The sequence below is a fragment of the Portunus trituberculatus genome, chromosome 37, assembly GCF_017591435.1.
Source record: "Portunus trituberculatus isolate SZX2019 chromosome 37, ASM1759143v1, whole genome shotgun sequence".
In the NCBI taxonomy this organism is placed as follows: domain Eukaryota; kingdom Metazoa; phylum Arthropoda; class Malacostraca; order Decapoda; family Portunidae; genus Portunus; species Portunus trituberculatus.
In genome coordinates this window covers 12,094,544-12,108,230 of record NC_059291.1, presented here as the reverse complement: position 1 = coordinate 12,108,230, position 13,687 = coordinate 12,094,544, and the positions used below count along the sequence as shown (strand labels likewise).

The window sequence follows — 13,687 nt, the reverse complement described above, 5'->3', positions numbered from 1 at the left end:
AAAATAGAGAAACTATATATATATATATATATATATATATATATATATATATATATATATATATATATATATATATATATATATATATATATATATATATATATATATATATATATATATATATATATATATATATATATATATATATATATATATATATATATATATATATATATATATATATATATATATATATATATATATATATATATAACTCTTGTTATTGAATTGTCCATGATTTAGTACACTGGTGATCTGCAATAGTACAAAACAAAAATTGTAAAAACAAAACTTTGAAAAAAAAAAAAAAAAAAAAAAAAATATATATATATATATATATATATATATATATATATATATATATATATATATATATATATATATATATATATATATATATATTGTGGTTAATATAAAAAGCCTGATGTAGCATGATTATGATACTTGGTGATCACAACATACTACACAGGATTGTGATTATATAGGCCAAGTTTTGTTAATAACTTTATATATATGTGAACTGAGAGCAAGAAAAGATAAAAATCATCAATGAGAATGAACCTAATAAGTTTTCCTGCCATCTGTGTGGCTTGGGTGTGTGAAATGTTCAATAATTTATAAATTTAGAATGATAGCTCAAATAAAACGATTGAAAGTACACAATGCTACGTTTTAATGGTTTGTTTACTAACTTCCTAACTTTACAAATCAACTGACTTGTGCATCACTAAACTTGATTGCTTTGTGCATGGCATGGATGTCTTAGCTCCAAAGTATCCTGGGGTATCTGTTTAGTTAGTGTTTATTGTGACTCATGGATTAGTTTCAGCTGTTTTGAGTAAGACAACCTTTATCAGCTCATCAGTAGAAATTTGGAGGTAAGGAAGTATTTGAAGCCTGTAAGTGTATATTGATAATGAACTACTACTGTCTAATCCCATATTCAATAATATCACAAAGTAACATTGGTTAACTGAAAATAAGCTACTGGCACCTCTTATCTCTCATGTGACAATTTACCTAAGAAAAAACTTGATTTTATTTTTGTTATGAAGATCTTCAGTTAAATAATGGGGGCTGCCATGGTACAGTGGAACTGTACGTGTTTTGGGGTCTGAGGGATCTCCAAGCGCACGGGTTTGAATACTGTCCATGGTTCGAGTGTAGGTTGGGCTTCCTCACTCGAGGCAATAGTTTCCTAGTGGGAGGTACCCTTAAAAGTATCCCCATTAGCCCATAAATTCCCGTGAAAAAGCCCACATGGTAAAAATAAAAAAAAAGATAAATAAATAAAAAAATACCTGTTACACATCAAGATCACATAAAAGAAGTAATTTATCAGTACTTAAGCATTGAGAATAGGGATGAAGAACAAGATGGTGAATGTGTAATAACATGGAATGGCATTGTTAGAAATTAATTAATGAGGAGAATTCTATGGTAAGAGATTAGGAACACATGGAAAGATTCAAGTTTAGTGGTCAAAACATGGGTTTCATTCCTTGAATTCTGCATGACTGGTTGTGGGGTGATTATCCTTTAACTAGTGGTGGGTAAATTCTTGAGGGTGGAGTTGGGTATCACATTTTCCATAATGGAGAATATTGTGCACTGCTGGTATTTTGTATCGAGTGTGTTGCACATGTACTAATGGCGTGGGATACTGAAGTGCACATAATAGTGAATGAGAGGAAGGTGACTGTCATTTTTATGATCATTGGTACCATTGTTCTAGAAGACAATCACCATGTTTACATTGGCCTACCATTTATTACTTGACAATATCTTGCCAAGTAGCAGTACTGACTACTGTCACTCTTCTTGCAATGCTGGTTCTTGATCAGCAATTCTTCTAATGCCTCCTTTGGGTTGCTAATTAGTTCTGCATTCTGTTTTGAAATTTCATATACACTTTACTCATATTATTCTGGACTGCTTTTTAAACTCAAAGCTCTAAACTAGAGACAGAAAGATGTTAATTTACTCTCCAAAGAAAAATTTTAAAAATTAGTTATCATCCTGCAACACAGGATAATTTGATAAACTGCAGCACTACATGAGAGTGAATGACTGAGGTGTACGTGATAAGAATATGCTATTGCATGCCTGTACGTACAAAGCTAAATTCAATATTAGTATTATGTAATTCTTGCACTTGAATTACTGATACAAAGTTTAGATGCTTTCTTAGTTCTACCAACATCTTCATGCTCCCCATTATGCAACTTCATTGGTGTGTTTTTCTTGGTAGTGTCTTGTGATAAGATAAGTAGAATATGTTTAGTATTTACACATTTGTGTTATTTACACATGAAGTAGAGCTGCCTATGTGGATGACTTACAGTCTATCACTGTAGCTTGAAGAATTCAATTCTGTGGTTTCTTTCACTCAATATATTTCTGGATGATTAAAAATATTTCTTTAGCATGAGGATCTCACCCTTCCTTGTCATTTTTTCTCATACTGTTATCACATTTGATCACTGGACTGGACTAAACTTCCACTGCCTGTGACTTATGCTCCTTCTGTTGTGGCTAATAGGCTGAAGAATGGAGAACAGTAATGCAGTGTTTGTAGCTGTGGTATGTTAATACCACAGTTAATGCACAGTATGACTTGGCAGTTTTCTGCTAACTGATATCAGATCTCAGAATGTATCTGAAGCAAATAGAGCTATTGCCACACCTTGTGCTCCTTTTTCTGGTGCGTGCAGAGATGGAGTTGTATACTCTTAAACTCACTGTTTCTTGCATGAATTCATGTGATGCATCAAGAACTATATTTTCATCATCTATCTATTTATTTGTCCATTTGTGTCTATGTGTGTCTAGATTGTTTGTTCAACAGAAAACTAAGAGCATATTATGGGAAATAATTTATTTTCCCTGAATTTTTGAGGCATAATTACTTCTCTCCCATGTGGACATCCTTTTAATCCTGAGTACCTTTGGTCACAAACACAGTGTTAGCAAGGAGTGAAATCAACTGGAGTCGACCGTAAGCTGACAAAGTTGGATGTTTCTTGGACGTTGTTGTGTGAATCAGCTTTCCATGAGTGACAGTGGATTTGTTCATCTCACCAAACCCATAAAGTTCTGTATAGAGAGCAACTGATTTATGCCCCAGTTTCTCCAACATCAAGTGAAACTTTGATGCAGCTCAAGAGGGAGACAGCAGCAAGTGGTCAACCAATGGAAGTAGTGAGCACAGGATTAATTTTTCGTCCCTTTTCTTTAGGTGGTGCACCTCTTGACCAGATACCATATTTATGATGGCAACTTCAATCAGGTGGCTCACCTTGTAATAGCAATTATAAGTGTACGTGCCTTGAATAGGTGCCACCATAACAAAGACACACTTCTGCTCAGGAACACATTGAAGCCTGCCACCAGAGCTCCAATCAAAAGCAGCCTAAAGGCAAACTTGTGTAAAAAAAATGGGAAATGAAAAGTCTGGATCCCATAGAGGCTATTTTGCCTCTTATGTTAAATTGGTGGCATTTGTCATTGAAGTTTTTAGTAAGATGAAGAAGATACTTCTGCTGTGTTACTCACCACTGCAGAGTGTGGTGTGGTGTGGTGTGGATGACTCCTCTCTCTCCTACATTACTGCAGAATCTTGGAAGCTCAGGTGTGACAGATTGCTTCTGAGCATATGCATGTACATACTTGCAGATGCTATGCCTTGGCTACTCTGCTTCAAGGGCAATGACAGCCTGGTGTATGGTTAACTACATTCAATAATTAAGAATAATGTCTATCTGTATTACTGAGGAAGACATATATTTAGAGGCAAAATATATATTTAATTTTTTGTGTGTGGTGATAAAGGTATTGTCAATAAATCTTATTGCTACATCTCTTTCACTAGAATATCCTTCAAACTCTGTGCTCGTTAGTCCACTGAGACCACAGTGGTGATGCAGAGTAGCTGTACATTGCCTGTGAAATCCACAAATTAAAAACTTAGCATGTTTCCATAATTTTCTTCTTCATTGCAGATGTTTAGGACCTAGTATTTACCTGGAGCTAAACAATATTTGTCACTCATAATATGGAAAGAGGGTAGAAAGTCAACAATGGTTACTTTGCATCATGGTCTTATATGGTAAAGCTTGGGTAGCTACAGGGGGTAAGCCATTGCAAGGCTCCAATGCATAGGTCAGTCATGATGTAGAGATGTCTCTTCCTGTTTCAGTAGGATTAAACTTACAAGAACAGTGTCTGTCCTGGTGTAACCAATGTGATTCCATTGGTCACTGTCTTCAGGGTATAGATAGCCAGTGTTTCCACTGCCACATCCAATCATCTGAAGAGAGAGAGAGAGAGAGATTGGGTAAGATTAAGGTGAGGAAGAGAGTAAGTAAGCATAAAGTGAGGATACCACATAGTATGGCAGATGTAGCAGATGGTACAGTGGAACCACATGCGAGGGGTCTCCAAGTGCACAGGTTCAAATCTTGGCCATGGTTGAAGTGAAGGTAGGGCTTCCTTACTCAGGGTAATGGTTCCCCAACAGGTGGGCTTTCAGATAGGATGTCTCCTTTAGCCCATAAATTCCTGTGAAAAGCCCATATAGTATAAATAAAAAAAAAAAAGTAAGGACAAAGAAAGAAGTGTAGTTAGCGTGAAAGGCAAGAAGAAATATCATGAAACATAGTAAAGTTAAGTCCTCACTGCATCTTGGAGAGTCAGATATCGGATACATTTTGAGAAATACTGGAGGAACTGCCTACAAGATCTTGACAGACCAGGCAGAGAAATTGAGGAATAAACTAATGGAGTATGTAAATGTGAGATAAAGGAAAGACAGGTAGAGAAGCAGTGAGAGTGTCTGCAAATGAAAGGAAGCAGTTTTTCCCTCTTGATAAAGAGTTAGTTACATTGCAGATGCAGTTCATGATGCTGCATCAAACATATGTTTGTAAGTGAAATTCTCATAGATCTGCATTGGTTGCCTAACTAAGTAAACAAATAAAGCAATATATGAATAATAAAATTTAATAGAAGTATATGTATTTTCTTTATTTAGATACAAAAGAGCAGCAGCTTGACTGCACTCTCTCTATTGTCAGGCTAGAGCAATGCTCCCACCCTGCACTTGAAAATGACAGCAAAAATTAATAGAAGGGGGATGCGTGACAACCCTCCTGTGTTTCTATTACTATTACAAAAAAAAAAGACATGTTTCATCTCATCTAAGGTTCCTCTAAGGGAAATCTCAACATGGTATATAATGATAGACATTACAGATCAAACATGGTCTTTTAATGATGTTTGAATGAAGGAAAAATTTTACCTGAACTTTATTGCATTTGATGTTAGCAAAGATGGGCTCTGCTAAACAGAAAGTTATATTTACTAACCAGTAATCTGTTAACTGAAAAATTAGCTTTGCTAATGTCAAACCTCTAAATTGCTAAAAACATTATCTATAAAAGTTAACTGCAAACTTTCATATATGAATTTATCTTTAGTTTGCTATTTGGGTTTAGAGAGCTGCAATTTTGTTACATTTTACTTTGGACATAGAGGTTTCCAAAAACTTATAGCTTACCGATGTCAGACATGTACATGACGTCTACAGACAGTAGTGTGTTTGCCTGACTGTTGGAGATGCATAGACAACATACAGGAAACTATATGAACTATACTAGCAACTTGGTGTTAGTGGAAGCAGAATTACATGTAGCAGAAAGTGCATGGTTTGCTAACAATTTGCAAAGTTAACAAGCAAAAATACTGATCAGCTAACAAAAAAAGTTCCCCTTGTTAAACAGCAGTTAGTTAATTAGCATGAAAAAGGCCCTGTCTGAAATGCCCAAAATAGTAATGTTTGAGGAAATAGTCATAAGACAGGATCTGTTGTCACACAAAACATACTTACCTGATTCCATCTCATTGTAGTTTAATGTGTGTTTATCTCACACTTTACTGAGCATGAAATATATTATATATTATGTTTTGTAAATTTAGGATCATAACTGTCATGTTTGGCAAAAGTTGACTGTCTTCATAAATGTAAAAACTTTTATATGTTGATAGAATAATGTGCAGCCCTTTGCTTTGAACTGATGAGAAAGTGAAGATCAGTTATAAGTTTGTTTTTTTCTTTAACCAGAGCTGGGTATTGCAGTATCGAGTTGTGACTTTGCCACTTTGCCACACCATGAATTTCAAACTCACAAGGTTTAAAGTTACAAATATTTTGAAAAAATCAGACTAAACAAAGTCACACCACCAATTTTCTGTGACTTTTGCCATGACTTTGAACAAGAACAAAGATGACTTTTTAAAGAAATAGCTGCAGCTGTTTTAAGCTAGTTTTAAAAGCCAAATTTGGCTAAAAAGGGCAAATTAGAGTTGGTAACAGCTAACATTATTTTCATCTGATTTTTAATTTTCCTTTTATGATAAATTAAATTCCTCACATTATATGAGAGTGAGGTCAACTTTGAGGAGCTTATGTTCCTAAAATGGAATATGGACTTTTGTGGAGAAGATCAGCCAGGAAGACATGGAGGAGGAGGAGGATGTCCTGTAGATATTAGTTTAGGCTGTGCTTTAACTAAAAAATAAAACATAATAATAAATATGCGTTTCTCTGTCTCATAAAAGCATGTTTCTTGTATTGTGCTTAAGTTCACTTTGTAATTTAGCAGAGTAGCACTGGAAAAAAAAAAAAAAAAAAGGTTGCAGTCACAAAGTTGGAAGTTGCACTGTGGGGGACCAAAAATAAAGTCAAAGTTTGCCCCTGAAAAAATTAAAGTTGCACCAGCTCTGCTATTAACACAGACCTTATGTTACAAACAGTTGAAGGTACTCTTACAATAAATAACACGGTTCAATCTGCCATAATTCTAAGGACAAAGCCAATCTTTTAGCTTCCGTTTTTAACTCGAAACAAAGTGATGAAGAGTTTGATCTGCCGCCGTCTTGTCCCCAGGACATTAAATTACACTCCATTGCCTTTAAGTCCTCCGAAATCTTAAGATATCTTAATGAGTTAGACTCATTCGGGGGTTGTGATCCTTTGGGTTTTCTGCCTCTTTTTTACAAAAAGATTGCTTCTCCTCTCGCTCCAAAATTGGCAGTTATTTTTAGAGCTCTTTTTCGTAAGGGTTCTTTTCCGGTATGCTGGCGTACTGCAAATGTTACCCCTATTCCAAAGGGATCTTCATCCTCCATTCACCCCGGTGACTATAGACCCATTTCCATAACCCCGGTGTTATCTAAGATTTTTGAGCGCCTGCTGGCCAAGCGTCTCAATCGTTTTTTAGATATTAATAATTTGTTGCCATCTAGTCAGTTTGGTTTTAGAAAAGGTCTCAGTACTTCTGATGCTCTCGTTTGCATAACGCACGACATGCAAGCTGCCCTTGATGCTGGTCATGAATCTAGAGTAATTTCACTTGATTTTAGTTCTGCATTTGATCGTGTTAATCATAGAGCCCTTTTATCGAAAGTTAGATCTATTGGTATTGGTGGCCGCGTCCATCAAGTTCTGTCAGAGTTCCTAACGAGTCGAAGGCAGCGTGTGACTGTTGATGGCTGCCTTAGTTCTTTTAGTCCAGTTGTATCCGGTGTTCCGCAGGGAAGTGTTCTGGGACCTCTTCTTTTATTATTTATACATCTGACATGTGGTGTGGGATTGAATCTAATATGGTTGCTTATGCTGATGACACCACTATATATGCGACAATTCCTTCCCCACAGGATAGGCAGAGAGTCGCTAATGTACTCACTCAAGATGTTTCAAGGATTCTGTCATGGTGTGATCGGTGGGGTATGAAACTGAACCCGAGTAAATCCCATAGTATGGTTATTAGCAGATCAAGGACACCTTTCCCAGTTCACCCTGATATTGTTGTCAACGAAGTACCTATTCCTAATTGTTCGTCTCTGAAGTTACTCGGAGTCACCCTTGATCCCAAACTTACTTTTGAGTTGCACTTGCGTTCACTTGCATCATCAGTCTCATGTAAAGTTGGTTTGTTACGCAAATGTAGGCGGATATATTCCTCTGATGATATTGTAAGAAATTGCTTTTACTCTTTCATACTGCCTCATTTTGAATATTGTCACTCTGTGTGGATCTCTGCAGCAGAGTCTCACTTAAAGCTTTTAGATAGAGCATTCAACCAGATTAAATTTCTTCTTCCTAATCTTGAGATTAATCTTCGGCATCGTCGTTTGGTTGGATCATTGTCCTATTTCTTCAAAATCATGTCTAATTCCAACCACCCGTTGCATTGTCATTTGCCTGCCCCTTCACTACCAGCACGTGCTACAAGACAATCCTTGATCATGAATGACCGTTCCTTGTCTGTGAATCGATGTAATACTTCACAATTTTCCCGGTGTTTTATCCCAGTATCTGCTAGACTCTGGAATACAATTCCCAACGAGATTGTTAATTCTAGTAACATTGAAGCATTTAAAAAACGTGTGAATACCTTTCTTCTCTCTGAACTCACTACCTCTTAGATCTCTACCAATATTCCTATTCTGTTGTTCATTCCTGTTACTTCCTTTCACTTATCGGTGAGGTGCCGCCCACTGGGCCTTTGGGTTTATGCAGTTATGCTTTCCAGTGGGTCGCCTTCATTGACCTCATAATAATAATAATAATAATAAAATCTTACTGTCTTTATTCCTGTCTTTTCTAAACAAGACAACAACACAAGAATTCTGGTAATTGTCATATTTTTTTAGGCTATATGTACCTTTTGTCTTTTTTTTTTTTTTTTTAATTTATTTATTTTATTTTATTATTTTTTTTTTTTCATCTCTGTCAATAGTCATTCTGTATTCATATACTTGACATTCCACTAAGTCATTCTTACTTCTTATCTCAATGTTACCAATACAATGTGTTTAGTCTAATCACTTCACTGATACATACAATCATACAATCCAAACTTTACTTCTTGACTGTCACATCATGGGTCATTTCTCTTAGTAGTACTGGTACATCTGCCTCTCTCTCTCTCTCCACATCATAGTATTATTTGAAATTATCCCCAAGTTTCATTGTTATAACACTTCTCATATACACTAAGTCTCCTTATAGTCAGAAAAAGCATTGTTAAAAGAGGAATTTGCTCCCTGAAGTACTTGTAAAGCTTGAACACCCTATGTATGCCTGGACTGCTGCAACATTAATCAAATGTGTGTGTTGGTGAGAAGAGTGAATCTTGTGATTTTTACTGTGCTGTCTGCACTGTTTAGTACTGGAAATACACTTTTATAATAAGTATAGTGGCAAAGCAAAGGATTAAATTTTTGTATCTTTATAGAGTCAAAAGTAAATGTATTATATATTTTCATTAGGAAATATTTTGATTATAATTCTAACATGTGGTATCTTAAGTATTGAAATTTTAAAAAGTAAATCATCCAAAAATTCTACTTTCAGATGTAAGCTCAAATGCTGCTGCAGAGAACCACTACTCAGGGGATGAGGCTACACGACGACTCAACCGTAGTGAGAATGACCCTGAAAGTTTGGACCCACTTCTGGAACCCATTGGTGGTCCCAGGCCTGTCATGGTTGCTGCACACAATGTATGAACTTCTCAAAACAGGAATGAAAGTAAGAAAAAATTTATTGAGTTACTTGATGGCAGAATACTTTAGTTCTACTTTAGGTAAGTACAGTGGTACCTTGAAATACGAGTTTAATTAGTTCCGTGATGGAGCTCATATCTCAAAACAAATTTTCCCATTGAAATGCCATTAATCTGTTTCAGCCTCCCCAAAAAGAGCACTCCAATATTTTTTCCATGTTTTAAGGTAAAAAAAAAAGGTATTTATAAATAATAAGTATTGTATAGAAACAATAAGACATAACAAAAGAGAATATAAATAGATGAACTACTTTTATAAAGTATATTTATCTAGGAGGGGTGCATTCCGCATGACGTTACCCTGCCGCATCCCCACCCTTACTTGCGTTGTCAATCAGCTGGAGTGTACAAATATAGCATAGTGGATAGGTTGGTGGGCATGGGATTGGACAGATGTCCATGCATAGGTTTGAATCCCACTACGTATCGCCCTGTGACTTTGCCATTTGTCGAGTGGTTTAAAGTTACCTACATGTCACCATGATATCCAGGTTCTAGGTGGTTACACCAAAGATGTACTTGGGTAGTGGTGTGGGTCCTAATATGCATACCACTATAAATACAATTGCCTGCTCCAATAATGGGTAGAAGTTTAACAGTGCTTCCAATACTTTTCAAGTTACCTACAGGTGCTATAGGCCAGGACATTAAAAAGGAGGGGAAAAAAAAAAATCTGAAGACCGGCTCCTCTAATATTAACCAAAGAGCCCATTGACGACCCTGTAAACATTATTCATAGAATAAATGAAGTTTTAAGTATCTGAAAGAGATAAAGAGAGAGAGAGAGAGGCTGCGCTGCCGCCACCACAGTTTTGTTTACTCTTTACATTGTTTGCCCCTCTGTGTTAAGCATTGGTGAAGGAGATAGACAAAGATAGAAGAAACTTGTTTTGCCTTTTCAGGTACATACACACGTATACTTTATCAATGCATAAGAATATATAAAATAAAAGCAAAAGTTTATTTAGTGTTCTTACCTTGGACACAGATGTTTTCAGCTAATAGTGGTGAATGATGGAGGAGGAGGGAGGGAGGAAGGGATGGAGGCACAATTCACATGTAAACATTGAACGTAAATTAAAACTGCACTTTCTTAAAACAAAAAAAAAAGGGTAGGTAAATAGTATGGAAATGATAAAAGAACAATCACAATGCACGAGATTCAAGTGAAACTCATAGATACTAACTCAGCTGAGGCTGGCGCCAAGCCATTAACTATTGTATCTCAAAATTTCACTCGTATCTCAAAATAAAAAAATGGACCAAATCATAGCTTGTATCTCAAAAAAATTGTATCTCAGGTAGCTCGTATCTCAAGGTATCACTGTATATGTATAGTGTACTACTCAGCTCGCTGTCAGTGTTTTGAGGAACAGCCATGGCAGAAAAGCCTCCACATGTTTCTTTCTTAAACACAGCAGTTTGTGTAACTGATCTTGTTTATACACATAGAGGAACAGACAGGTGCCCCATTCCCATAGACTGAGTGGACTTACTTGTTCATTCAGTTCAGTGAAGAAGGAAGTGAGGAAATGAGTTACCTAAATGGTGGATGGAAGCAATAATAGAGATATAAAGGGCAGATATAATTTATCCAATTCAATAGTTTGGTTAAGCTGTAGTGTTGGATGTAGTAGTGCAATGCATGACTTTGGGAATGCCTTATCATTTGGCTTAAAATATGAGGAAAAGCAGCATGGGATGGCAGATGCAGTGAATGGGAAGATAGAGCAGGAAATGAGATAATGGCTAGGAAGGTTAACAGGAGTAACAAAAATTAATATGATAGAGCTTTGCATTACAAGTGCATGAGATAATGGGTAGTTTGTGGAATGAGCTGAAGCTTCATCCAGTGACTACTGGGCTCATAGACACTCGAATAATTGGGGCCATCACTCACTCAGTTCTTATGGATATCTGAATGTGGAAGTAGCTTGATTGTGTTTTCCTGTGTGTTTCTTTTAGTTTTGTGTATTCGTATGGAATTATTCTATAATGGCTCCTCCTCCTCGATCCATACTGTCAGTAGGAAGGGTTGTCCACTGCTCCTTCATCATCACTGTCCAAATTAAAGGTAGGCAAGGAGGATGAGGCAGTTGATGGCAGGAAAGTGGTGCGACCAGATGAGGTGGAAGGGGTCTGGCGTAACATCCATTGAAGATGATGGGCGAGAAGACTGAGTGGACGAAGGTGTTTTAGGCTGTTTGGTGCAAGACAGCTGTTTCTTGATGATGTCACTCAGTGCTTCTCGCATCATCGGGTACAGTTGATTGCTATTTGAAATGTCCATGGGTCGCTGGTCAAGAAACTGAAGCACTCCTTTGATGTGGGACCGGACTGTTGCCAAAGACATGGAAGGATCAAAAGGGTCGTTGTCATCGTCATCGTCAACGTTCTCGTGGCCGTGCATCACTTCCTCAGCTATTTCTTTGGTTGATTGGAGGGTGTAACCTGGGTCCTCCTCATCCACAGTGAGCCACTCCTGGACATCCTCCTCTGTAACTGTCCCATAATCACCCAGGGCCTCTACCACCTCTCACACCTCCCGGTTGAATCCTTCAAACGCTTATCACATATCCTCATGGCCTTGTACCAGGGGATGCCAATCAGTCATAATACATATTTGCCAAATTACAAATGCCAAATATGAAGAAACAAAACAAAGTTCATGGGATAGTTATAATAATGTGTTAATAGTACATATGTAGTTATGTATTTTTATTTTCATGTTTTTAATGTTTCAGAATGTTGTAGTATAGAAAAAAAAATAAGAATTTTAATTGCATAATCTAAATAAATTTTGGATAATCCCATTTTTCGGATAATTCACTTTCTGATTGCATAATCTAAATAAATTTTGGATAATCCCATTTTTCGGATAATTCACTTTCTGATATAATCGGGGGTTTATTGTATAACCAAATTGAAACAATACTTAAAACAAAGATGTCCATTATATGCGGAGATTTTAACCTACCATATATTAACTGGAAAATGTTAACATCTGATAGCAAGGGATCCAGACTACTCAACGTGGTGATTTTTTTTTTTTTTTTTTTTTTTTTTTTTTATATACCTTTCTCAATTTGTAAGAGAACCCACACTAGACAATGACATCTTAGATATCGTATTGGCTTCAGACGCTGATTTGATAAATACCTGTGAAGTGGGTGAAGTCTTAGCTAACAGCAATCACAAAATTATACAATGTAATATTGATTGCAAGGTAGATATAAAAGAAAACATACTTCTAGTCCCTAACTATAAGAAAGGTAACATACTAAGACTTAAACTAGAATTACAAAGAATTAATTGGCAAATAGTCTTCGCAAATAAAGACATGGAGCAGATGTGTTCAGCTTTTACTAACATTCTCCTTGAAACAGAAAGTAAATGGATTCCACAAGTAAGAAAACGGATCAATAGCACAAAAACCCCAATGGATGACAAACACTATAAAACACATCATCACCAGGAAAAAGAGCCTATATGCTAAATATAAACGAACTAAATCTGATAACGATTACAGCTGTTATATTACCACCAAAAGATGTTGTGAGAGAGAGATAAGGAAGTCGAAACGCAACCTTGAAATAAATATATCAAGGCAAGCGAAAACAAATCCTAAAAAGTTTTTCCAATACATTCGTAGTAAAAAGACTGTCAAAGAAAAATTGGGCCCATAAAAGATAATAATAACACACTTGTTAGTGACAGCAAAGCCATGGCAACAATCCTAAATAACTTTTTTCACAGCGTGTTTATCACAGAAGACTTTTCGACCTTGCCAACCGTGATCAACATGTTTAGAGGATCCGAAAATGAAAAGCTAATAATAGGTGAGATAAGCGAAGACGATATAGCCAAATACCTGCGCAACCTTGACCCCAATAAAAGCACAGGTGCTGATAGATTATCAACCAGGCTATTAAGAGAATGTCAAGAACAACTTGTGTTACCTCTTAAATTGCTTTTTAATAGATCGTTGCAAGAAAGAAAAGTACCAAGTCATTGGAAATGCGCAAATGTCACGCCAATATTCAAGAAAGGTAATAAAA

The 13,687-nt window shown here is 36.2% G+C and overlaps 1 protein-coding gene across 13 annotated transcripts in view; it reads left to right on the top strand.

Moving 5' to 3' along the window:
* LOC123514204 (sodium-independent sulfate anion transporter-like) overlaps positions 1–9,578 on the top strand; it is an 86,201-nt gene extending 76,623 nt beyond the window's left edge. For 9 of the 13 annotated variants that reach the window (XM_045271875.1, XM_045271876.1, XM_045271874.1 and 6 more), the window contains one exon: positions 9,419–9,578. In XM_045271875.1, coding sequence (XP_045127810.1) covers positions 9,419–9,573 — 155 coding nt within the window. In that variant the 3' untranslated portion in view covers positions 9,574–9,578. Of the gene's footprint in view, positions 1–2,964; positions 3,857–9,418 lie in introns of those variants that run through there. The other 4 variants (XM_045271881.1, XM_045271870.1, XM_045271869.1 and 1 more) reach the window with 2 other exon arrangements.
* Positions 9,579–13,687: the final 4,109 nt, after the last annotated feature.